Source organism: Arachis stenosperma, chromosome 10 (assembly GCF_014773155.1).
Source record: "Arachis stenosperma cultivar V10309 chromosome 10, arast.V10309.gnm1.PFL2, whole genome shotgun sequence".
Classification (NCBI taxonomy): Eukaryota; Viridiplantae; Streptophyta; class Magnoliopsida; order Fabales; family Fabaceae; genus Arachis; species Arachis stenosperma.
In genome coordinates, this window is record NC_080386.1 from 69836922 (window position 1) to 69864556 (window position 27635).

At 37.6% G+C, this 27635-nt stretch overlaps 1 protein-coding gene and 1 non-coding gene across 2 annotated transcripts; one reads left to right on the plus strand and one right to left on the minus strand.

Moving 5' to 3' along the window:
• Nucleotides 1-8782: 8782 nt before the first annotated feature.
• Nucleotides 8783-9283, plus strand: LOC130957206 (uncharacterized). The gene has a single exon (XM_057884079.1). The coding sequence runs from the start codon at nt 8783-8785 to the stop codon at nt 9281-9283; it is 501 nt and encodes a 166-aa protein (XP_057740062.1).
• A 6164-nt stretch (nt 9284-15447) lies between these two features.
• LOC130958482 (small nucleolar RNA R71) lies at nt 15448-15555 on the minus strand. Its single transcript, XR_009077601.1, has one exon. It is a non-coding gene; the product is annotated as a small nucleolar RNA R71 (small nucleolar RNA).
• Between the last annotated feature and the right edge of the window lie 12080 nt (nt 15556-27635).

Genomic DNA, 27635 nt, shown 5'->3' on the forward strand with positions numbered 1-27635 from the left:
TAGCTCTGTCTCTTACAGCAAAAGGGAATAACATAAGTCTGTAGACCTCAGGGTTAACCCCATTAGTCTTGACAGTGTCGCAGATTTGCAAGAACTCAGCTAAAAACTGATGAGGATCTTCCAATGGAAGTCCATGGAACTTGCAATTTTGTTGCATTAGAGAAACTAATTAAGGCTTAAGCTCAAAGTTGTTTGCTCCAATGGCAGGGATAGAGATGTTTCTCCCATAGAAGTCGGGAGTAGGTGCAGTAAAGTCACCCAGCACCTTCCTTGCATTGTTGGCATTGTTGTTGTTTTCGGCTGCCATGAGTTCTTCTTCTTTGAAGATTTCTGTTAGGTCCTCTACAGAGAGTTGTGCCTTAGCTTCTCTTAGCTTTCGCTTCAAGGTCCTTTCAGGTTCAGGATCAGCCTCAACAAGAATGCTTTTGTCTTTGCTCCTGCTCATATGAAAGAGAAGAGAACAAGAAAATATGGAATCCTCTATGTCACAGTATAGAGATTCCTTGAGGTGTCAGAGGAAAAGAAAAATAGAAGGAAGAGGTAGAAAATTCGAACTTATCAAGGAAAGATGGAGTTCGAATTGTGCATTGAGGAGTAGCGTTAGTCCATAAATAGAAGGATGTGAGAAGAGGGGAAGAAATTTTTGAAAATAAATTAAAAAGATTTTAAAAACATTTTGAAAAAATACTAATTGATTTTCGAAAACTTAAGAGTGGAAAAAGAAATCAAGTGATTTTTGAAAAAGATTTTGAAATTAGAAATCAAAAAGATATGATGAAAACTATTTTAAAAAAGATGTGATTAAGAAGATATGATTGAAAGTTATGGTTTTAAAAAGATGTGATTGAGAATATATGATTTGAAAAACAATTTAAAAAGATTTAATTTTGAAAATTAATGACCTGCCTAACAAGAAAGATATGATTCAGACATTAAACCTTTCTCAACAGAAAAGGCAACATACTTGAAATGTTGAATCAAATCATTAATTGATAGCAAGTATTTTTGAAAATGGAAAGAAATTGATTTTGAAAATATATGATTGAAAAGATATGATTTGAAAAAGATTTGATTTTGAAAAATTTTGAAAACTTGAAAAAAATTTGAGTTAAAAACAAAATCTTCCCTCTTGTGCCATCCTGGCGTTAAACGCCCAGAATGGTATCCATTCTGGCGTTTAACGCCCAAAACACTACCCTTTTGGGCGTTAAATGCCCAGCCAGGTGCCCTGGTTGGCGTTTAAATGCCAGTTTTCCTTCCTCACTGGGCGTTTTGAACGCCCAGCTTTTTCTGTGTAATTCCTCTGCTGTATGTTCTGAATCTTTAATTCTCTGTATTATTGACTTGAAAAGACACAAATTAAAACTTTTTGGATTTTTAATAATGAGGAATAATCAGAATGCAACTAAAATCAAATAAACAATACATGCAAGACACCAAACTTAGAAGTTTGTATACTACTGACACTAACAAAATGAGAATGCATATGAGACACAACAAAACACTAAAGACAAGAGAAATTAAAGATCAGAATAAGAAAATCATCAAGAACAACTTGAAGATTAATGAAGACACATGTTTGAATTCGAAAAATGCATGCAATTGACACCAAACTTAAAATGAGATACTAGACTCAACAAGAAACATAAAATATTTTTGGTTTTTATGATTTTGTAAATTTTTTTTGGATTTTTTTCAAAAATTAAGTGGAAAAGAAAATAAAGATATTAAAATTCTTAATGAGAATTCCAAGAATCATGCAATGTTAGTCTAAAGCTTTAGTCTAAAGAAATTAGACATGGCTAGCCAAGCTTCAGCAGGACATTACATTCAAGAGCTAAATTGATGAGAATCAATCAGCTTTGATGATGATAAGAACATCACCTTGAAACACTAGAATTCATTCTTAAGAACTCTGAAAAATACCTAATCTAAGCAACAAGATGAACCGTCAGTTGTCCAAACTCAAACAATCCCTGGCAACGGCGCCAAAAACTTGGTGCACGAAATTGTGATCATCAATGGCGCCATCAACATGGTACGCTCAATTGCAATCTCAACTCTTTATCACAACTTCGCACAACTAACCAGCAAGTGCACTGGGTCGTCCAAGTAATAAACCTTACGCGAGTAAGGGTCGATTCCACGGAGATTGTTGGTATGAAGCAAGCTATGGTCATCTTGTAAATCTCAGTCAGGCAGATTCAAATGGTTATGGATGATTTATGAATAAAGCATAAAATAAAGATAGAGATACTTATGTAATTCATTGGTGAGAATTTCAGATAAGCGTATGGAGATGCTTTGTCCCTTCCGTCTCTCTGCTTTCCTACTGTCTTCATCTAATCCTTCTTACTCCTTTCCATGGCAAGCTGTATGTTGGGCATCACCGTTGTCAATGGCTACAGTCCCGTCCTCTCAGTGAAAATGTTCAACGTGCTCTGTCACAGCACGTCTAATCATCTATCGGTTCTCAATCAGGTTGGAATAGAATCCAGTGATTCTTTTGCGTCTGTCACTAACGCCCAGCCTTCAAGAGTTTGAAGCTTATCACAGTCATTCAATCGTTGAATCCTACTCAGAATACCATAGACAAGGTTTAGACCTTCCGGATTCTCTTGAATGCCGCCATCAATTCTAGCTTATACCACGAAGATTCTGATTAAGGAATCCAAGAGATAAACATTCAAGCCTTGTTTGCTTGTAGAACGGGAGTGGCTGTCAGGCACGCGTTCATAAGTGAGAATGATGATGAGCGTCACATAATCATCACATTGATCATGTTCTTGGGTGCGAATGAGTATCTTTGAACAAGAATAAGCTAAATTGAATAGAAGAACAATAGTAATTGCATTAATACTCGAGGTACAACAGAGGTCCACACCTCAATCTATGGTGTGTAGAAACTCCACCGTTGAAAATACATAAGAACAAGGTCTAGGCATGGCCGTGAGGCCAGCCCCATGATCTAAGATAGCATAAGACTGATCAAAGATAGCTACCAAGATAAGAATACAATAGTAAAAGGTCCTATTTGTAGAGAACTAGTAGCTTAGGATTTACAAAGATGAGTAAATGACATAAAAATCCACTTCCGGGCCCACTTGGTGTGTGCTTGGGCTGAGCATTGAAGTATTTTTGTGTAGAGACTTTTCTTGGAGTTAAACGCCAGCTTTTGTGCTAGTTTGGGTGTTTAACTCCCATTCTTGTGCCAGTTCCGGCGTTTAACGCCGGGCAGTTTTGAGCTGATTTGGAACGCCAGTTTGGGCTATCAAATCTCGGGCAAAGTATGAACCATTATACATTGCTGGAAAGCCCAGGATGTCCACTTTCCAACGCAATTGAGAGTGCGCCAATTGGGTTTCTGTAGCTCCAGAAAATCCACTTCGAGTGCAGGGAGGTCAGAATCCAACAGCATCTGCAGTCCTTTTCAACCTCTGAATCAGATTTTTGCTCAGGTCCCTCAATTTCAGCCAGAAAATACCTGAAATCACAGAAAAACACACAAACTCATAGTAAAGTCCAGAAAAGTGAATTTTAATTAAAAACTAATAAAAATACAATGAAAACTAACTAAAACATACTAAAAACATACTAAAAACAATGCCAAAAAGTGTATAAATTATCCGCTCATCATAGATGTTATGTGATATTACCTGAAAGTGAGATAGTGAAAATAGCAATCATGGGGTTGGGATTCTATATGCGCAGGAAACTGCTTAATGTACATATTCCTGACTTGGGGCATTTGGTTGAAAAAGTTTGACAGACTGAACTTATGAAAAAGGAGAAAGAAAAACATAGAAGTGAGCAGAGGTTAAAAAAATTAGCCTTTTGTTCGAAAGGAAATGGTTTCCTATGTGACCATGGAATCGTCAGATGAGGAATTCGAGTTCGAAACGGAAGTTGATTTGGCTGAACTTAAAAAGGATCCTCCATATGTTTGTTCTTTGTTGAAAAAGCTTCCCAATAACGAAAAGTCGAATGATGCAAAACTTAAAAGTGGAAAAAAGTATAGTTTTTATATCTCAAAATCTGATCAGATTTTTGATGTGTTGCTTAAAGATAAACAACTGGTTTTGCCTGAGGGTAGATCTTTGTTTTCTGTAAAAGATTTAAAAGGAAAGCCTTATTGTAAATTTCATCAAGCAACAAGTCATTCGACTAACAGTTGTGTCCATTTCAGGGATTTAATTCAAGAAGCAATAATGGAACGACGTTTGAAATTCGACGATGGTAAGAAAGAGATGAAGGTGGATGTAGATCCCTTCGAGGTTGATGCTAGCTGTGTTGATCCTTACTTCGGAGTGAACATGGTTGGTATGGCTTATGATTTTGATGTGGCTCTCGATGATTTCGAGTCACAAGTGAGGCCTGTTCATCCCAGAACAGGAGATGGTTTACTGGATTTTTTTGTTCAACAAAAGATCAAGGACCGAGACGTATCTCTATGTCCACGGTGCAATGCTGTTTTCGATGTCGAAGCCTCTACCATCTTTGAAAAAGAAAGAATGAAAAAAGAATTGGCTCACAAGGAGGAACAAGCGCGCCAGAGACAGCCAATTCGGCGTGTTGAGGGTTCTGATTCGAGGATCCCTCAACATGATGTGTGTACACCATTGAGCCGATCTCAGGCTATAGGTGTTCAATGGATCAGGAACTGTCACGAGTTCCAAAAGCGCGATCATTTATATCGACGCAACCCTCAGTGGGGGCATCGGGCTCCTTCCCGAAATCAATATGCTGCTTTTAATCAGGGGAAGAAGCTTCAAATCGAGGCAAGTAAGGAAGTAAGCAAGGGGGCAAATCTTTCTGTGCACTCCCGAATTGTCTTTCCTTCTGATGAAGAGACTTATCCTAAAGAAGTTCCATCGCTAGCTAAGATGGAAAAGGGTAAGGCAATTGCTCAATCTTCTAGTATCAATAAACAGAGGATGTTGATGTTGATGAGGAATATTTTGATGAGGGAGATGATGACATGATCGGGACAATTTCGATCATTCCGTCTGAATACTTGGGTGAGTGTGAAAGTAACCCAGATGAAGATTATGATCAGGAGGAGGAAGGAACTTTCTCCTTTATTCGAATCGAGGATGAACCAGGGTACTTCTCTCGGCCAATGGAGAGGCAGATGTCTCATCTGCATCCTCTTTATGTTATTGCTGTTTTGAATGGATTCAAAATAAACAAGGTGTTAATCGATGGAGGTGCAGCAATCAGTTTGCTTCCTAAGTGAATGTTGGGAAAAGTAGGCAAACATCTTGATGATTTGGTTCCTACTAACATCGCTGTGACTGATTTTAGTGGAGCCTTGACACCAGCAAAAGGGCTGGTCACATTAACTGTGAAGGTGGGATCGTCGGAAAGGCATTTTGTTTTTGTGGTAGTGCCATCAAAGGCTAGTTACAACTCCTTACTTGGGAGAGATTGGATTCATGGTGTAGGTGTTGTGCCATCTACTGTGCATCAAAGTGTGCTTTTGTGGACTAAAGAAGGCAAGCCTGAAATTGTCAAAGCAGACTCGAGTTTATACGTCGAACAAATGCATGTCGATTTTAGGATCTATAATTGAAATTTGAAGCCTTTGAATGTTGATCGATCTCTGAATCCTTATAATTGTGATGGTTGTTATTTGACTTCTGAAGGCCTTTCGGTGAAGCTACGCTATCCGGATGTGGGTTTTGAACCAACAGGTTGGGATTGTTTGTCTTGAAGATTTCGATGTTCGAACAATGGGCCGGGTTGAAGAAGTGTCCGAATACCTGGTAAAATTGCATAAATATTTAAGTAATTTTCAAGTCGTTGAAAATAAAGATGATTCTTATGATAAAGTTGAGTCTGATAGGATTAGTATAGTTACTAATTGTAGTAAGCATGATTCGACTGTTTCAGTCGAAATTAGTAGTGATGTCTTTAGTGCTTGTAATGAAACTAGTAATGTGAGTCGGACTGCCGATTTAATAGCAGAAGCTCATTGTGTTGAAAATAAAAATAATAGTGATATTATCAAAGATCAAGTTTCTTCTACTTTCGATAATTCTATTTATTTTACTTTTGACTGCATTTATGATTTAGAGCCTTTGGGATTTGAAATATATTCAATTATCGAAGATGAACATTATAAAGGGTTTGAATCTCAAGACCCTTTAGAAGAAGTTAATTTAGGGACTTCTGATGATGTTCAAATTACATATATCTGTAAAGGTCTTCGTGATCCTTTTCGAACTGAACTCTTCGATTTGTTGCATGAGTTTAAAGATTTTTTGCCTGGGATTATCATGAAATGCCTGGTCATGATCGATCGTTGATAGAACATCGATTAGCATTAAAACCTAATGTTCGGCCTGTGAAACAAACTCCAAGGCGTTTTGCTCCTGAAATAAATGTAAAAATCAAAGAAGAAATAGAACGCTTGATCAAAGCAAAGTTTATTCGAACTGCACGATATGCGAACTGGGTTTCGAATATTGTCCCAATAATGAAGAAAAATGGGAAATTGAGAGTATGTATTGACTTTCGTGATTTAAATAATGCTACTCTAAAAGATGAATTTTATGTCCATCGCAAATATGTTGATCGATTCTGCAGCAAGGAATGAAATTCTTAGTTTCATGAATGGTTATTCTGGATATAACCAGATTTTCATTGCTGAGGATGATGTGGCTAAAACTGCCTTCCGTTGTCCTGGTGCTTTAGGCACATATGAGTGGGTAGCTATGCCTTTTTGCTTAAAGAATGCTGGAGCTACATACCAGCGAGCGATAAATGCCATTTTTCATGAATTTATTGGAAAGTTCATGGAAGTATATATCAATGATGTTGTGGTCAAATCAGTTTCGGTGAATCAACATATCGAACATTTGAGAAAAGTATTTCTTACTAAGAGGAAAAAAGGGTTAAAAATGAATCCTTTAAAATGTGCTTTTTGGGTATCTGTGGGGAATTTCCTATATTTTGTTGTGCACAAAAAAGGAATAGCGATCGTTAAGAACAAAGCAGATGCAATTCTAGCATTGGCTGCGCCTAAGTCGAAAAAGGAGGTGCAATCTTTCTTAGGTAAAGTAAACTACCTTCGACGATTTATTTTGAATCTATCAAATCGAACTAGGGTATTTGCACCTTTAGTCAAGTTAAAAAATGGTTCAAGATTTGAATGGACTACAGAACATCAATTGGCGTTTGATTCGATTAAAACTTATTTATCGAAAACTTCGATTACGGTAAACATTTGTTCGTCTAAGCCCTTAAAGTTATATATTACTGCATCTGAAAGTACTATTGGATGTATGTTGGCCCAGGATGATGAGAATGGGCACGAGCGGGAAGTATATTACCTTAGTCGAGTTTTAACAGATATTAAAACAAGGTATTCTTCGATTGAAAAATTATGTTTGTCTTTCTACCATTCTTGTATGAAGTTAAAATGCTACATGGTGGCAAAGACGATAAAAGTTATAGCACAAACTGATCTTGTTTGATATATGCTAAGTTTTCCTATGTTAAGAGGACGTTTGGGGAAATGGATGTTGGCATTGACAGAATTTGATTTACAATATGTTCCAGCGAAGGCTGTTAAAGGACAGGTCATTGCAGACTTTCTGGTCAATAATTTGAAAGATCTTCATGACCAGGGGGCAAATATAGTTGAAATCAAAGTTAACTATTGGAAATTGTATTTTGATGGTTCAAAACATAAAGATGGTGCAGGGGTTGGAATCCTCATTATTTCACCAGAGGGTATCCCATTAGAATTTTTGTTTGAATTAAAATATCCTTGTTCGAATAATGTTGCGGAGTATGAGGCTTTGATATTGGGTCTCAAAATTTTAATCGACAAAGGAGCTTTAGAAGTTCAAATTTTAGGGGATTCATAGTTGGTTTTGAAGCAGTTATCAAAGGAGTTTAAGTGTAATAATGAGACGTTACAAAAATATTTAGTAACTACCTGGGAGTTGTTAACGTCTTTTCATAAAGTTTCTTTGGTACATATTCCTAGAATTCATAATGAAATTGCTAATGAGTTAGCCCAAATCACTTCAAAATATCGAATTAGTCTGGAAGCTATCAAGAAATTATCTAGTATCCATCAAATTTTGGTGCCAGCAAATGAAAGGGAAGTGCTATATATAGATGAATGGGAGGATTCTGATTGGAGAAAGCCTATTGCTCAATATTTAAAAGATCCCAGTATTATGGTTGATAGGAAAATAAAATTACGAGCAATGAACTTTGTTTTATTGGCTGATGAGTTATATTGGAAGGGGGTTGATGGAAGTTTGTCGAGATGTTTAAGTCGAGAAGACCAGAATATTGCTTTGGGTGAAGTTCATAATGGAATATGTGGGGCCCATCAAGCAGGGAAGAAAATAAGATGGGTGCTATATCGTAATTATGTTTATTGGCCATCAATGATAAAGGATTGTATCAATTATGCCAAAGCATGTCAAGAATGTCAAAAACATGGTTCTGAACCACAAGTTCCAGCAACTGAGTTACATTCTATAATCAAGCCGTGTCCGTTTAGAGGATGGGCTTTAGATTTAATTGGATTAATTCATCCTCCTTCATCAAAACACCACAAATTTATTTTAGTGGCTATTGATTATTTTACGAAATGGGTTGAAGCAGTTCCACTGGTGGAAGTTGGTCAAAATGAAATAATTGATTTTATCGAAGAACATATTATTCATCGATTTGGGATTCCTTAGACATTGAGTACTGACCATGGAACTATGTTACTGGCCAGCAAATTAAGAATTTTGCAGCTTCGAGAAATATTAATATGATTACTTCGACTCCATGTTATGCACAAGCTAACGGGCAAGTAGAAGCGGCGAATAAGATATTAATAGGCCTGATTAAAAAGCATATCGGAAATAAGCCTCGAACATGGCACGAAACTTTAAGTCAAATATTATGGGCTTATCGAAATTCACCAAGAGGTTCGACAGGGACTTCGCCTTATAAGTTGGTGTTTGGCCATGATGCAGTATTGCCATTGGAAATTAATTTGAATACTTTAAGAGTATTAAGACAAAATGAATTTCCGGTCGATGATTATTGGAATGAAATGTTTGATGAGTTGAATGAGTTAGATTCAGAACGAATCTTGGCGCTCGAAAATGTTATTCGACAGAAGGAGAGTATTGCTCGGAGTTATAATCGTCGAATTAAAGAAAAGTATTTTAAGATAGGCGAGTTAGTTTTGAAAGTTATTTTACCTATGGAAAAGAAATCGAAATTTTTGGGTAAGTGGTCCCATAATTGGGAAGGTCCCTTCTAGGTGATAGGGACATACTCTGGAAATGCTTATCAAATTCAAGATATCGAATCAGGAAAAGTGATTAATTCGATTAATGGAAAAAATTTAAAACCTTTCTATTGCTGGCAAACATAGAAATTTCAGCATGCATAAAGTTTAGAAGAGACAAAAGTGATTGCAAAATAAAAGGAAAAAGTTCAAGGCGCCAATAATTTTTCCAGAACAGAGCGCAGTTTTGTCCTTTTGTCTTCCAGAGTTGTGAGCATCCCAGTTTGCTTGGATTTTTCAATTTGGATCTCTTCAAGTTTTTTTTTTACTTTCTCTCGCTTAATTTCAATCGAGACGAGTTTTTGAATAAGGAGATGTTGCTCTTGTTGTGCTGTAGCCAAAGGCTTGGCCAAGGTGATCCGATCTTCGCTTATAGTAGTGAGTTGTTCTTGAATTCGAGCAAATTCCATTTTGAGCCTTGCTTCTTCTTGGTCATGAAAGGCTTGAACAGAAATAACATAGGCAATCTTCAAATCAAACTTGTCATGAGCAACTTTGATTGGTTGAGCAGTTGCTAGGTAATTTTCAATTTTGGATATGGCTGTGGTTTCTCGATTCTCAATTTCTTGGAATTGAAAATGGAACGCGACACTTTCTTCGAGGAGTTGTTTAAATCCTCGAATTAAATCAAAATTGGAAATTTTGGTTGGGAGTTCAAAATAGGAGTTCAAAAGAGAGGTTAGGAATTGATTAAGAATCGAGTCATTAACCAAAGTGGCAGGAGGGGGAGGATGATCCAAAAGCTTGATGAGTGATCGAAGTTGTTCCTGAGTGTCAGGATCCAATTTGATTGGAGGTCTTGTCAAAACTGGTCTCGAGATGGCTGGAACAGGTACTGGCACTTTGGTTTTCTGGATAATTTTATTCAAAATAGAAGTCAAGTCATCCAAAGTAGCGCTAGATGGAGTTGTTGGGACAATCGACGTGTTTGGTCTTGATCCTGGAGGAGTCTAAAGTTGTACTAAATCTGAAGGTGGTGGTTGCAATTCTGGTGGAGTTTCTGAAACCTTGGATTTAGAAGAGTCTGAATTGGTGGTGTCAGCAGCCTTGGAAGCAGAATCAGAGTCAGGAACTATTAGATTCTTTTCGGAAAGAATAACTTGATTGTTTGGTGAAGTCGATTCAATTCTTTGAGTCTCTTCTAGAGAATGTTGTAAAGGATTGCCTGTTGAATCAACTATTTGTGTTGTGTGAGAATAAGGTGGAAAAACGGCTAGAATCACTCTGGATCCTGAGAATTGAATCGAGTCATATGACGTTGATTGTTCTTGACCATGTTGCTGTGACAAAATTAATGGGTTAAATTCTTCAGCAGAGGTAGTTGAGTGGATGACGTGGGCAAGCTAGTACAAAAGGTACACATTTGTGAGTTTAATTTTTGTGTTAAAGTAAGTGAAGTTTGTAGTGATGAATGTGTTACCTGAGAAGTTCTGGTCTTGCGGATCAATTGGGGGTCAGAATCAGAATCGGCTGCATCTTCTGATTGGGAAGAAACAGCAGGAGTATCTCTGTTGGCTAGCTCGATTTCCTCAGAACTCTCGGTTGATGAAAGCAGTATCAACTGACAAGAAATCCAAAATTAAGTGTGATTAAAAAAAAGACAAAAGTTGAAATATGTTTCGAATAGAGAAAAGAATTATAAAATTACCTTTCGAGAAGTTTTAGTAGGAGTTTTCCTGCTTTTTGCTGGTGGTGGTCGAGCAGTCTCAGCTTTTCTTTTCTGAGTTCTTTTCGGAGAACTCTCAGGAACAGGGATGGTTCGGATTGCAGTTTGTTGAATGGTGATTAACGGATAATTTATACACTTTTTGGCATTGTTTTTAGGTAGATTTTAGTAGGATCTAGCTACTTTTTAGTATATTTTTATTAGTTTTTAAGAAAAAATCACATTTTTGGACTTTACTATGAGTTTGTGTATTTTTCTATGATTTCAAGTATTTTCTGGTTGAAATTGAGGGACTTGAGCAAAAATCTAATTCAGAGGCTGAAGAAGGACTGCTGATGCTGTTGGATTCTGACCTCCCTGCACTCGAAATGGATATTTTGGAGCTACAGAAACCCACATGGTGCACTCTCAATTGCGTGGAAAGTAGACATCCAGGGCTTTCCACTAATATATAATAGTTCATACTTTGATCGAGTTTTGACGATGCAAACTGGCGTTCAAACGCCAACTTCCTGCCCTATTCTTGCGTTAAACACAAGAAACAGGATAGAAGCTGTAGTTAAACGCCCAAACTGGCATAAAAGCTGGAGTTTAACTCTAAGAAAAGTCTCTACACACGAAAGCATCAATGCTCAGCCCAAGCACACACCAAGTGGGCCCGGAAGTTGATTTCTGCATCATTTACTTATTTCTGTAACCCTAGTAACTAGTTTAGTATAAATAGAACTTTTTACTATTGTACTCACATCTTTGGATTATTGTTAGATCATCTTTGGACGTTCTGTCCTTAGATCTAGGTCTTGGTTATTCTGGTTACCTCTCTGGGACCGAATCCAATGAACACTATTATCACTTATGTATTTTCAACGGTGGAGTTTCTACACACCATAGATTAAGGTGTGGAGCTTTGCTATTCTTCGAGTATTAATGCAATTACTACTATTTCCTATTCAATTCATGCTTATTCTTGTTCTAAGATATCTATTCACACACAAGAACATGATGAATGTGATGATTATGTGACACTCATCACCATTCTCAAGTTATGAACGCGTGCCTGACAAACACTTCCGTTCTACATGAAAACAAGCTTGAACACATATCTCTTAGATTCCTGGTCCATGCGTTTGATTGCCTATCCTGACAACAGAGCCTTCAATTCCTTGAGATCAGAGTCTTCGTGGTATAAGCTAGAACCAATTGGCAGCATTCTTGAGATTCGGAAAGTCTAAACATTGTCTGTGGTATTCCGAGTAGGATCCGGGATAGGATGGCTGTGACGAGCTTCAAACTCATGACTGTTGGGCATAGCGACAGATGCAAAAGGATCACTGGATCCTATTCCAACACAAGTGAGAATCGACAGATGATTAGCCCTACGTAACCCGTAGCTAGACCATTTTCACTGAGAAGACGGGAGGTAGCCATTGACAACGGTGATACCTGAACATACAACTTGCCATAGAAAGGAGTATGAATGATTGAATGAAGACAGTAGGAAAGCAGAGATTCAGAAGGAATAACGCATCTCCATACGCTTATCTGAAATTCTCACCAATGAATTACATAAGTATCACTATCATTATTTTATGTTTATTTATCTATTAATTATCAAAACTCTATAACCATTTGAATCCGCCTAACTGATATTTACAAGATGACCATAGCTTGCTTCAAGCCGACAATCTCCGTGGGATCGACCCTTACTCACGTAAGGTTTATTACTTGGACGACCCAGTGCACTTGCTGCTTAGTTGTGCGAAGTTATGAAAAAGAGTTGAGATTACAATTGTGCGTACCAAGTTGTTGGCGCCATTGAGATCACAATTTCGTGCACCAAGTTTTTGGCACAGTTGCCGGGAATTGTTCGAGTTTGGACAACTGACGGTTCATCTTGTTGCTTAGATTAAGTAATTTTCTTCTTTTTTTTTTCAATCTTTATTTTATTTTCAAAAAGTTTTCAAAAATCTTTCAAAATTTTTTTCTTCTTTTTCGTTTTTCCAAAATAATTTTCGAAAAATTCAAATTTTTCTTAAAATCATAAAAACCAAAAGTTTTGTGTTTCTTGTTTGAGTCTAGTGTCAATTTTTTAAGTTTGGTGTCAATTGCATGTTTTAATTTTTCTAAAAAAATTTATTTTCAAAAATTCATGCATTGCATTCTTCATGATCTTCAAGTTATTCTTGATAAGTTTCCTTGTTTGATCTTCATATTTTCTTGTTTTGTGTCTTTTGTTGTTTTTCATATGCATTTTTGAATTCATAGTGTCTAAACATGAAAAATCTCTAAGTTTGGTGTCTTGCATGTCTTTCTTTTCTTGAAAATTTTTCAAAAAAAAGTTCTTGATGTTCATCATGATCTTCAAAGTGTTCTTGGTGTTCATCTTGACATTCATAGTGTTCTTTCATGCATCATTTGTTTTAATCCAAAACTTTTATGTGTTGAGTCATTTTGTGGTTTTTCTCTTTCCTCATTAAATTAAAAAAAATAAAAAAATATATTTTCCTTATTTCACTCATAAATTTCGAAATCTTTGGGTTGACTGATAAACCACTATTTTATGGTTTATATTGTGTTTGATTGAGTGGTTTTATCAAGCTTTTCACCCACTTATTCATATGATTAGCATGTATTTACAATTCCTTCCCAAATTGTTCTATGATTGAAAACTTGCTTCCTAAAGATCTTATAATTGTATATTTTTATTCTCCTTTATACCATTCGATGCCGTGATACGTATGTTAAGTGTTTCAGGCTTCATAGGGCAGAAATGGCTGAGATAATAGAGAGGAAGTATGCAAAAATGGAAGGAACACAAGGAATTGAGAAGATGACCAGCGAGAAGTCACGCGGTCGCACGGCTCACGCGACCGCGCGAATTGGAAGAAATCGAAGTGACGCGCCCGCGTGCCTGACGCGACCGCACGGACTGGAAGCTGCACGAACGACGCAAATGCGTGGACGATGCGCACGTGTGGTACGAAAAATGCTGAGTGACGCGATCGCGTGGACGACACGGCCGCGTGACGTGCACGATTTGCAGAATTACAGAAGTCGCTGGCAGAGATTATGGGCTGCATTTCAACCCAGTTTTTGGCCCAGAAACACAGATTAAAGTCAGGGAACATGCAGAGACTCAGGACATCACTTGAGATTCAATCATTACTCAAAACTTTTTCAAAAATCAAATCTTTTTCATTTTTCTTTTGTATTTTCGAAAATATTTTAAAAATTGATTTTCAAAATCTTTTTCTTAATTTTATTTCATAATTTTCGAAAACTTAACTAACAATTAATGTGATTGATTCAAAAATTTGAAATTTATTACTTGTTAAGAAATATTCAATCTTTAAATTCTAGAATCATATCTTTTAGTTTCTTGTTAGTCAAGTAATCAATTTTAATTTTAAAAACCAAATCTTTTTCAAAATAAATTTCAATAATATCTTTTCAATCATATCTTTTTTCAAAATCAATTTCAAAAATCTTTTCTAACTCCTTATCTTTTCAAAATTGATTTTCAAATCTTTTTCAACTAACTAATTGACTTTTTGTTTGTTTTACTATTTCTTATCTTTTTCAAAACCACCTAACTACTTTCCTCTCTCTAATTTTTGAAAATCACCTCCCTATTTTCCAAAAATCTTTTTATTTAACTAATTGTTTTAAATTTTAATTTTATTCCTTTTTATAAATTCGAATTTTAACTTTAATTTAAAATAAAAACAAAAATATTTTTCTTTTATTTTAGTTAATTTTCGAAAACTCCTCTCTCTCATCTTCTTCTATTTATTTATTTATCTACTAACACTTCTTTTCTACTTAAAATTCGAACCCTCTTCTCCCCTCTACCTGTGTTTGGATTTTCTTCTTATTTTCTTCTACTCACATAAAGGAATTTCTCTACTGTTGTAAAGAGGATCCCTATTATTATTTTCTGTTCCCTTCTTTTTCATATGAGTAGGAGCAAGGACAAGAACATTCTTGTTGAAGCAGATCCTGAACCTGAAAGGACTCTGAAGAAAAAACTAAAAGAAGCTAAAATACAACAATCCATAGAAAACCTTACAGAAATTTTCGAAAAAGAATAGAAGATTGCAGCCAAAAATAATGACAACAACAATAATACAAGGAGGATGCTTGGTGATTATACTACACCTACTTCCAATTTTTATGGAAGAAGCATCTCAATCACTGCCATTGGAGTAAACAATTTTGAGCTAAAGCCTCAACTAGTTGCTCTAATGCAACAGAAGATCCCTATCAGTTTTTAACTGAGTTCTTACAGATCTGTGATACTGTTAAGACTAATGGAGTAGATCCTGAAGTCTACAAGCTCATGCTTTTCCCTTTTGCTATAAGAGACAGAGCTAGAATATGGTTGGACTCACAACCTAAAGATAGCATGGACTCTTGGGATAAGCTGGTCACGGCCTTCTTGGCCAAGTTCTTTCCTCCTCAAAAGCTGAGCAAGCTTAGAGTGGATGTTCAGACCTTCAGGCAAAAAGATGGTGAATCCCTCTATGAAGCTTGGGAAAGATACAAGCAGTTGACCAAAAAGTGTCCTTCTGACATGCTTTCAGATTGGACCATTTTGGATATATTTTATGATGGTCTATCTGAGTTCTCTAAGATGTCACTGGACCATTCTGTAGGTGGATCCATTCACCTAAAGAAAACGCCTGCAGAAGCTCAAGAACTCATTGGCATGGTTGCAAATATCCAATTCATGTACACCTTTGAGAGGAATCCTGTGAGTAATGGGACGCCTCAGAAGAAGGGAGTTCTTGAAATTGATGCTCTGAATGCCATACTGGCGCAGAACAAAATATTAACCCAACAAGTCAATATGATATCTAAGAGTCTGAATGGATTCAAAATGCATCCAACAGTACTAAAGAAGCATCTTCTAAAGAAGAAGCTTATGATCTTGAGAACCCTGCAATGGCAGAGGTGAATTACATGGGTGAACCCTATGGAAACACCTATAATCCCTCATGGAGAAATCATCCAAATTTCTCATGAAAGGATCAACAAAAGCCTCAACAAGGCTTTAATAATGGTGGAAGAAACAGGTTTAGCAATAGCAAGCCTTTTCCATAATCTTCTCAGCAACAGACAGAGAATTCTGAGCAGAGCCCCTCTAGCTTAGCAAACATAGTCTCTGATCTATCTAAGGCCACTTTAAGTTTCATGAATGAAACAAGGTCCTCCATTAGAAACTTGGAGGTACAAGTGGGTCAGCTGAGTAAGAAAATCACTAAAACTCCTCCTAGTACTCTCCCAAGCAATACAGAAGAGAATCTAAAAAGAGAGTGCAAGGCCATTAATATAATCAAACTGGCCGAATCCAAAAAGAAAGGGGAAGACGTGAGTCCCAATGAGGAAGACCTCATGGGACGTCCTCCAGACAGAAAGGAGTTCCCTATTGAGGACCTAAAGGAATCTGAGGCTCATATAGAGACCATAGAGATTCCATTAAACTACCTTCTGCCATTCATGAGCTCCGAGAACTATTCTTCCTCTAAAGAGGATGAAGATGTAACTGAAGAACAAGTTGCTCAATATCTAGGAGCCATCATAAAGCTGAATGCCAAGTTGTTTGGTAATGAGACTTGGAAATATGAACCTCCCTTGCCCATTAGTGAACTAAATACATGGGTTCAGCAAACTCTACATCAAAAGAAACAAGATCCTGGTAAATTCTTAATATCCTGTACCATAGGCACCATGACCTTTGAGAAGGCTCTGTGTGACCTGGGGTCAGGTATAAATCTTATGCCACTCTCTGTAATGGAGAAACCGGGGATCTTTGAGGTACAAGCTACAAGAATCTCATTAGAGATGGCAGACAAGTCAATAAAACAAGCATATGGATTGGTAGAGGACGTGTTAGTGAAGGTTAAAGGCCTTTACATCCCTGCTAATTTCATAATCCTAGACACTGGAAAGGATGAGGATGAATGCATCATCCTTGGAAGACCTTTCCTAGCCACAGCAGGAGCTGTGATTGATGTTGCCAGAGGAGAGCTAGTCATTCAATTGAATGGGGACTACCTTGTGTTTAAAGCTCAAGGATCTTCCTCTGCAACCATGGAGAGGAAGCATGAAAAGCTTATCTCAATACAGAGTCAAACAAAGCTCCCACAATCAAACTCTAAGTTTGGTGTTGGGAGGCCACAACTAAACTCTAAATTTGGTATTGAACCCCCACATTCAAACTCTAAGTTTGGTGTTGGGAGGTCCCAACAATGCTCTGAACATCTGTGAAGCTCCATGAGAGCTCACTGTCAAGCTATTGACATTAAAGAAGCGCTTAATGGGAGGCAACCCAATTTTTATTTATCTATATTTCTATTTTTATTTTATGTTTTATTAGGTTTATGATCATGTGGAGTCACAAAACAATTGCAAAAATTAAAAACATAATAAAAAACAGCAGAAGAAAAAGCACACCATGGAGGAAGAGCTGTCTGGCGTTTAAATGCCAGAAACAAGCATCTGTCTGGCGTTTAACGCCAGAAACAAGCACCAAGCTGGCGTTTAACGCCAGAAACAAGCATCAGGCTGGCGTTAAATGCCAGAAGTAGGCATATTTGGGCATTTAACGCCAGAAACAAGCTGTAGTCTGGCGTTAAACGCCAATATTGCATACAGAGAGCGTTTTAAATGCCTAAAAGGTGCAGGGATGAGAAATCCTTGACACCTCAAGATCTGTGGACCCCATAGGATCACCTCAGGATCTGTGGATCCCACAAGATCCCCACCTACCCCACTTCTCTCTTCTTTACACAATCTAAAAACATTATACCCTTCACCAATCACCTCAATCTCTCTTTTCCATTACCCCTTCACCAATCACATCCATACACTCTTCCCCATAAACCCCAACTACCTTCAAATTCAAAATCTCTTTCCCACCCAAACCCACCCTAAATGACCGAACCCAAACCCCTCTCCCTCCACTATATAAACCCCTTCATCCTTCTTTATTTTCACACAACACTACCATCTCTTCTCCCCCTTGGCCGAAACCCACACCTCTCTCCCTCTCCTCCATATCTTCTTCTTCTTCTTCTATTCTTTCTTCTTTTGCTCGAGGGTGAGCAACATTCTAAGTTTGGTGTGGTAAAAGCATAGCTTTTTTTGTTTTTCCATATTCATTAATGGCACCTAAGGCTAGAGAAACCTCAAGAAAAAGGAAAGGGAAGGCAATTGCTTCCAACTCTGAGTCATGGGAGATGGAGAGATTCATCTCAAAAGCCCATCAAGACCACTTCTATGAAGTTGTGGCCAAGAAAAAGGTGATCTCTGAGGTTCCTTTTAAGCTTAAAAAGGGCGAATATCCGGAGACCCGATAAGAGATTAGAAGAAGAGGATGGGAAGTTCTCTCCAATCCCATTCAACAAGTCAGAATCTTAACAGTTCAAGAGTTCTATGCAAATGCATGGATCAGTAGGAACCATGATCAAAGCATGAACCTAAACCCAAAGATTTGGCTTACAATGGTTCAGGGAAAATGCTTAGATTTCAGTCCGGAGAATGTAAAGTTTGCGTTCAACTTGCCTATGATGCAAGAAGACGCACGCCCCTACACTAGAAGGGTCAACTTTGATCAAAGGTTGGACCAAGTCCTCATGAACATATGTGTGAAAGGAGCTCAAAGGAAAAAGAGACTCAAAAGGCAAGCCGGTTCAATTGAGAAGACTAGACCTTAAGCCTGTGGCTAGAGGATGGTTGGAGTTCATCCAAAGCTCCATCATCCCTACTAGCAACCGGTCCGAAGTAACTGTGGATCGGGCCATCATGATCCATAGCATCATGATTGGAGAGGAAGTAGAAGTTCATGAAGTCATCTCTCTAGAACTCTACAAGATAGCCGAAAAGCCCTCCACCTTGGCAAGGCTAGCTTTTCCTCATCTCATTTGCCATCTATGCAACTTAGCTAGAGTTGTCATAGAAGGAGACATCCTCATTGAAGAGAACAAGCCCATCACTAAGAAGAGGATGGAGCAAACAAGAGAGCCCATTCATGGATCTCAAGAGACGCATGAGGAAGCTCATCATCAAGAAATCCCTGAAATGCCACAAGGGATGCATTTTCCTCCAAATAACTATTGGGAACAACTCAACACTTCTCTAGAAGGATTGAGTCATAATATGAACCAATTAAGGGTGGAACACCAAGAGCACACCATCATTCTCAATGAGATTAGAGAAGATCAAAGAGCTCTGAGGGAGGAGCAACAAAGGCAAAGAAGAGACATAGAGGAGCTCAAGAACACCATTGGTCCTTCAAGAAGAAGGCGCCACCTTCACTAAGGTGGACTCATTCCTTAACTTCCTTGTTCTTATCTCTCTGTTTTTTAGTTTTATTCTATATGTTTGTCTATTTTTGAGTCTTTACTACATGATCATTAGTATTTAGTAACTATGTCTTAAGGCTATGAATAATTCCATGAATCATTCACCTTTCTTAAATGAAAAATGTTTTTAATGCAAAAGAACAAGAAGTACATGAGTTTTGAATTTATCCTTGAAATTAGTTTAATTATATTGATGTGGTGACAATACTTTTTGTTTTCTGAATGAATGCTTGAACAGTGCATATTTTTTATCTTGTTGTTTATGAATGTTAAAATTGTTGGCTCTTAAAAGAATGATGAAAAAGAGAAATGTTATTGATGATCTGAAAAATCATAAAATTGATTCCTGAAGCAAGAAAAAGCAGTGAATAGCAAAGCTTGCGAAAAAAAAGAGAGAAAGAAAAAGAAAAAACAAGTAGAAAAAGCCAATAGCCCTTAAAACCAAAAGGCAAGGGTAAAAAGGATCCAAGGCTTTGAGCATCAATGCATAGGAGGGCCCAAGGAAATAAAATCCAGGCCTAAGTGGCTAAATCAAGCTGTCCCTAACCATGTGCTTGTGTCATGAAGGTCCAAGTGAAAAGCTTGAGACTGAGTAGTTAAAGTCTTGATCCAAAGCAAAATGAGTGTGCTTAAGAGCTCTGGACACCTCTAACTGGGGACTTTAGCAAAGCTGAGTCACAATCTGAAAAGGTTCACCCAGTCATGTGTCTATGGCATTTATGTATCCGGTGGTAATACTGGAAAACAAAGTGCTTAGGGCCACGCCCAAGACTCATAAAAGTAGCTTATGAGCGGATAATTTATACGCTTTTTGGCATTGTTTTTAGGTAGTTTTTAGTAAATTCAAGCTACTTTTAGGGATGTTTTCATTAGTTTTTATGCTAAATTTACATTTCTGGACTTTACTATGAGTTTGTGTGTTTTTCTGTGATTTCAGGTAATTTCTGGCTGAAATTGAGGGACTTGAGCAAAACTCTGATAGGAGGCTGACAAAGGACTGCTGATGCTGTTGGAATCTGACCTCCCTGCACTCGAAATGAATTTTCTGGAGCTACAGAACTCCAAATGGCGTGCTCTCAACGGCCTTGGAAAGTAGACATCCAGAGATTTCCAGCAATATATAATAGTTCATACTTTATTCGGGAATTGACGATGTAAACTGGCGCTCAACGCCAGCTCCATGCTGCTGTCTGGAGTAAAACGCCAGAAACACGTCACGACCCGGAGTTGAACGCCCAAAACACGTTACAACTTGGTGTTCAACTCCAAAAGAAGCCTCAGCTCGTGGATAGATCAAGCTTAGCCCAAACACACACCAAGTGGGCCCCGGAAGTAGATTTATGCATCAATTACTTACTCATGTAAACCCTAGTAGCTAGTCTAGTATAAATAGGATAATTTACTATTGTATTAGACATCTTTGGTCTCATTTTTGTTTTATTCTTCATCTTAAGAGACTATTGATCACGTTTGGGGGGGCTGGCCATTCGGCCATGCCTGAACCTTTCACTTATGTATTTTCAACGGTGGAGTTTCTACACACCATAGATTAAGGGTGTGGAGCTCTGCTATACCTCGAGTTTCAATACAATTACTACTATTTTCTATTTAATTCTCTTTATTCCTATTCTAAGATATTCGTTACACTTCAACTTGATGAATGTGATGATCCGTGACACTCATCATCATTCTCACCTATGAACGCGCGTGACTGATAACCACTTCCGTTCTACCTTAGACCGGGCGCATATCTCTTGGATTCCTTAATCAGAATCTTCGTGGTATAAGCTAGAATTGATGGCGGCATTCATGGGGATCCGGAAAGTCTAACCTTGTCTGTGGTATTCCGAGTAGGATTCCGAGATTGAATGACTGTGATGAGCTTTAAACTCCTGAAGGCTGGGCGTTAGTGACAGACGCAAAAGAATCAAGGGATTCTATTCCAACCTGATTGAGAACCGACAGATGATTAGCCGTGCTGTGACAGAGCATTTGGACCTTTTTCACTGAGAGGATGGGATGTAGCCATTGACAACGGTGATGCCCTACATACAGCTTGCCATGGAAAGGAGTGAGAAGGATTGGATGAAGCAGTAGGAAAGCAGAGATTCAGGAGGAGCACAGCATCTCCATACACCTATCTGAAATTCCCACCATGAAAATACATGAGTAACTTTATCTTTATGTTATGTTTATTTACTATTATTTGATTTTCCAAATTCCATAATTTATTTAAATCTGCTTGACTGAGATTTACAAGATGACCATAGCTTGCTTCATACCAACAATCTCTGTGGGATCGACCCTTACTCACGTAAGGTTTATTACTTGGATGACCCAGTACACTTGCTGGTTAAGTTGAACGGAGTTGTGTCCGCACATAGCAAAGAGCCATTATAATTATTCCATACAACAACAAAGAATACAACATTGATGAATCACAATTTCGTCCACCAGTAGCTGTGTTCAAGAATCAACATACTTAACTAGGAGAATCAATAACAATGTCTGAACTCTGAGTTCCTATGGATGCCAATCATTCTAAACTTCTAAGGATAAAGTGAGATGCCAAAACTGTTCTGAAGCAAAAAGCTACAAAGTCCCGCTCATCTAATTAGAACTAATATTCATTGATATTTTGAGATTTATAGTATATTCTCTTTTTTTTTATCCTATTTGATTTTCAGTTGCTTGGGGACAAGCAACAATTTAAATTTGGTGTTGTGATGAGCAGATAATTTATACGCTTTTTGGCATTGTTTTTAGGTAGTTTTTAGTAGGATCTAGCTACTTTTAGGGTTGTTTTTATTAGTTTTTATGCAAAATTCACATTTCTAGACTTCACTATGAGCTTGTGGGTTTTTTTGTGATTTCAGGTATTTTTTGGTTGAAATTGAGGGACCTGAGCAAAAATCTAATAGGAGGATGAAAAAGGACTACAGATGCTGTTAGATTCTGACCTCCCTGCACTCGAAATGGATTTTCTGGAGCTACAAAACTCCAAATGGCGCTCTTTTAATTGCGTTAGAAATTAGACATCCAGGGCTTTTCAGCAATATATAATAGTCCATACTTTATTCGAGTTTTGATGACGCAAACTGGCATTCAACGCCAGTTCCATGCAGCATTCTGGAGTAAAACGCCAGAAACACGTCACAAACCAGAGTTAAACGCCAAAAACACGTTACAACTTGGCGTTTAACCCAAAGAGAAGTCTTTGCACGTGTAAAGCTCAAGCTCAGCTCAAGCACACACCAATGTGGGCCCCGGAAGTGGATTTCTGTACTTAGACTTATTTCTGTAAACCCTAGTAACTAGTTTAGTATAAGTAGAACTTTTTACTATTGTATTAGGAGTCTTAGTCATCCTGGTTCCCTCTCTGGGGCCGGAACCAATGAACACCTTTATCGCTTATGTATTTTCAATGGTGGAGTTTCTACACACCATAGATTAAGGTGTGGAGCTCTGCTGTACCTCGAGTATTAATGCAAAGTACTATTGTTCTTCTATTCAATTCACGCTTATTCTTATTCTAAGATTTCCATTCAGAATCTTCATGGTATAAGCTAGAATCCATTGGCAGCATTCTTGAGAATCCGGAAAGTCTAAACCTTGTCTGTGGTATTCCGAGTAGGATTCAGGGATTGAATGACTGTGACGAGCTTCAAACTCGCGACTGTAGGGCGTGGTGACAACGCAAAAGGATAGTAAATCCTATTCTTACATGATCGAGAACCGACAGATGATTAGCCGTGCGGTGACAGCACACCTGGACCATTTTCACTTAGAGGATGAACGGTAGCCATTGACAACGGTGATCCCCCAACATACAGCTTGCCATGGAAAGGAGTAAGAATGATTGGATGAAAGCAGTTGGAAAGCAGAGATTCAGAAGGAACACAGTATCTTCATGCGCTTATTTGAAATTCCCACCAATGAATTACATAAGTATCTCTATCTTTATTTTATGCTTTATTTATCTTTATATTTGAAAACCATTATAACCATTAGAATCCGCCTGACTAAGATTTACAAGATGACCATAGCTTGCTTCATACCAACAATCTCCGTGGGATCGACCCTTACTCACTAAGGTTTATTAGTTGGACGACCCAGTGCACTTGCTGGTTAATTTTGTGAAGTTGTGAAGAATGTGTGTGAACCATAGTATTGTGCACCAAGTTTTTGGAGCCATCGCTAGGAATTATTCGAGTTGTGAAAAGTATGAGTCACAATTTTGCCTATCACTCATCATGCACCCTTAGCAACAATTCTCCTTTTTCAACATCTATCAGTGCTCTGCCCGTAGCTAGGAAAGGCCTCCTCAGAATGATGGGAGTGTTAGGGTCCTCCTCTATATCCAAGATGACAAAATCAACTGGGAGAAGGAATTTTCCCACTTTTACCAGTACATTCTCTACAACTTCAAGTGCTTGCTGAATGGATTTGTCAGCCATTTAAAGAAGTATTCGTGTGGATTTCAGCTCAAAAATTTGGAGTTTCCTCATTAGAGACAAAGGCATCAAGTTTATGCTTGCACCAAGGTCATAGAATGACTTCTCAATTGTTATGTTTTCTATAGTGCAAGGTATATAAAAACTCCCAGGATCATCTTTCTTCTCTAGCAACACTCTTTGGAGAATAGCACTATATTCCATTGTCATCTCAACAATTTGTCCCTCATCATAGGATACTCACCATCTTTCATTCTAAATCTGACCTCTGGGATCATTTTCTTTTCCTCTATCCAACCATGATATTGGCGCTCATGAAATTGAGATTTGAATCTCTTTTCATCATAGGTGGGTAGTTCAGCTAATTGCTTCCCTTTTCTTCTTCTGGAGCTTGGTGAGGCCATTAAATTTGGAAAAAATGAAGTATGAAAGGAAGATTTTGGTTAGAACAAGGCTTAGAATGAAAATAGAAGAGAATAGGCGCAGCGTGATGTTCTTGACTAAAAGAAGAATGGTGTAGATTGCATGGGAGGATTATATGAATAAAGTAAAAGTATGTGATCACAAAGAGTGTTACTTGACAATTTATAGTAAGAAAATGAGTTATTGAAGCAAGACAACAAGGTTGGTGGTTCGATCATATTAAAATGAAGGGTGAAGATATTGTTGAGACCATGGGAATGAATGGTGTGCATGTGTAGTTTAGTAAGGACAAGGATCACCTCTTTATTGGGCACATGGATTCGGTTTTCTAGGTGATGAGCCTTTCCTACTATTGTGCAGATTCGTATTTCCCAATAATCCATTTCTAAGCACATGTGACATGCCATTCACCCTTGTAATAACCGTATAGCATGGTTTTGTCATTTCTCTCAATCTTTTCCTCTTCATACTTATCCATCCTGACAAAATAACAAAAATTGAATTCAAGCAGTGAGCCATTGAAAATTAATAACTAGATAAAGGAAACTAAAATTTTAAGCCACTTGTTCCTTATATATGAACAACTAACTATGCCGCATGTAAGTAAACATAGTTTTGGTGGACACTAAACTTGTTTTATATTAAATAGTTCATGTGAGACCCAAACAAATTTCTATCACCGTTAGTTTATTCAGCATAAGGAACATTTTATTTTCTATTTTAATAACATGAATTCAAAAAAAAATGACGCAAGACATGGTTTATCTTTTCATGAATTTTAGCCTTAGAGCAAATTTGACTTTCTTTAAACTCATAGCATATGTAGAACACCCAACTTAATGTTTGGCTATATACTTCAAGAAAATGAATGAGTATATATCCTAAGATGGTTATATGATCATCATGCTTGGAAAACCATTTTAGGGTGCCCTCAGGCACACCAAACTTAGAAATCAGGCATATGCTTTCAAATGTTGTATGTAACCATCAAATTCATCTTTGAAGGCCCAAATTCATGCTATGAAAACCATTAATTATTGGCATTAAAGTAATAAAAGCAAGAATACTAAATCATGGGCTGCCTCCCATGGAGCGCTCTTTTATTGTCATTAGCTTGACATTGGTTCTCTGTTAGGGTGGTTGATGATCATAGTGCCTCAGCTTGTCTCCTCTCACTGTGAGCCTTTTTTGTGGATTTTGATGAACAATTTCTGCATACTCCAATGAGAGTATTTTGCTCACAATGTAATAATCATCAAAATGTGGAGATATGTCCCATTGTTGGTAAATTAGCTTCACTTTGTTTTCCTCTGAGAACCCTTCAGTTGGGATTTTTTGTTTCTTCACCCTTTTTGAATCTGTTTCTTGTTCTTTTCCCCCTCTTTTGATGATTTTCCTTTCTTGGCAACAGTCTTTATGTTAGGATCCTTCTTCTTAGTGATCAAATTTGTAGCCTCCCCTTGCAATTCTTCCTCAGCTTTCTTATCCCCATGGCCCTTTTGTTTTTCTTCAATGTCTTCCTTCTGTACTAAGGGTAAGCTGATTGATGAACTATATCTTGTCGGTATAGAATTTTCCAATAGAATTGTGTTGTGAGTATAGTCTAAACCAACAAGCTATAACGCATCAAACAAAGAAGGTGTGTGTGCATAATTTAAATCAATAACCGAGAGTATTAGTCTCGAGTCGTTCTCCCTAGGAGTTGTCCTAAGGTGCACATCATTGGCTAGGAGTCTCTTGGTGTTTGAGATTGAGTATGAAGAATGTAAACAAGCTTGCATAGAAGTAATCAACAAATAACAATGAAACTAGAGGACACAAGAATTTGGAATCAAGCAAGAGTAAATGACAATCAATCAATATAAAAGCCTTGGCTAGGGTTGGAAATTGGAATTTCTATCATCATTATCTCTATCAATTGTGATATCAATTGGTTATTGCTCCACTTAGTTAACCTCTAACAATGAAGGAAAGTTAAGTGGAAATAATCATTTTGAGTCCACAAGTTCTAGTCAAATCCTAGTGAGAAACTAGAGTTAGTGTCATTCAAGTCAATTAGTAATTTCCAATTATCAATCAACAAAAGCTTTGTCAATTCAAGTGTCTCCAATTATCCAACCCCTAAACCAAGAGTGAAATTCTACTCCATAGCTAAAGTTGACATTTCTCAAACAATTGGTGAGCAACAATGGGAGATATCATGAAATTGAGAAAGGAAATTGAATTAAAGCTATCTATTGCAAACAATTAACAACAATCAACAATTAATAACAATTAACATGAAATTCCTCAATTCATTGATGGAAATCAAAGTAACAAAGTCTAGATCCAAGATCTACAATAGTAGAGTAACAAAAACACTAAACTGAGAGTAGAAGAAGAAGATCTACAACTAGAACAATGTAGAATTGAATCAAATTCAGATCTCATCAAAGAATCCAAGTATAATTGAGCTTGAGAAAGCCAAAAACCTAGAGAGAAGTTGGAGTTTCTCTCTCTACAAAAATGTAACTTCCAAAAACTTCCTAAAAATATCTAAATGTGTGAATCCATGAGAATCCCTTCATCCCTTGGTCCTTTTAAGTGTTTTGGCGCTAAAGTTGGTTCAGATTAGGCCCCAGAGCCTCTGTGAAATCGCCAAGCACGTTTTCAGTTAAAACTAACGTGCGAGCATCGATGCGTATGCATACATCACGTGTGTACGTCCCTGGAGTTTTACGATCCACGCGCATGCGTAAAGCACACGTGCGCATCCATGAGGTTCTGGCTCAGCCATGCGAATGTGCCGGCTTCTAGCTTTGGCTTCTTCGCGCCGATTCTAGTAGCGCACATCCACGCGTACGCGTAAGGTACGCATGCGCGTCGCTGCCTAAGCTCCAAAGCTCTAATTTCCATGCTCCTTCCATTTATGCATGCTTTCCTCCTCTCTTCTAGGCCATTCTCACCCCTATAAGCTTTGAAATCACTTAACAAATAGATCATGGCATCAAATGGAAATAAAAGGAGATTAAAATATAGCTTATTTAGAGCTTAAAAAGCATGTTTTCAATTATTAAGTAAAACTAGGAAGGAAACACAAAACCATGCATTTTATGTAGATAAGTGTGAAGGAAGTTGATTAAATCCTCTAGATTACGCACAAAATATACCATCAAATAGTGGCGCATCAAATCTCCCCACACTTAAACCAAGCATGTCCTCATGCTAAAGATTAAAGACCAAAGGACATAGGAGAATGAGTTTATTGGTATGCAATCTACCTATATGCATGCAACTAATGAAAATGTATCCACCTACTTGGTCAAAGGTGAATCAATTCCCGAGAATATGCAAATGAGCACATAGGGCTAAAGTGACAACAATTCATGAGCCTACCAATCTGATAATCAAAGTGAAGTGTGCATGACTTGCATGAA

Excerpts from the sequence above, each read along its gene's own strand:
- LOC130957206 (XM_057884079.1), top strand. The coding sequence starts at position 8,783 with ATGATTACTTCGACTCCATGTTATGCACAAGCTAACGGGCAAGTAGAA.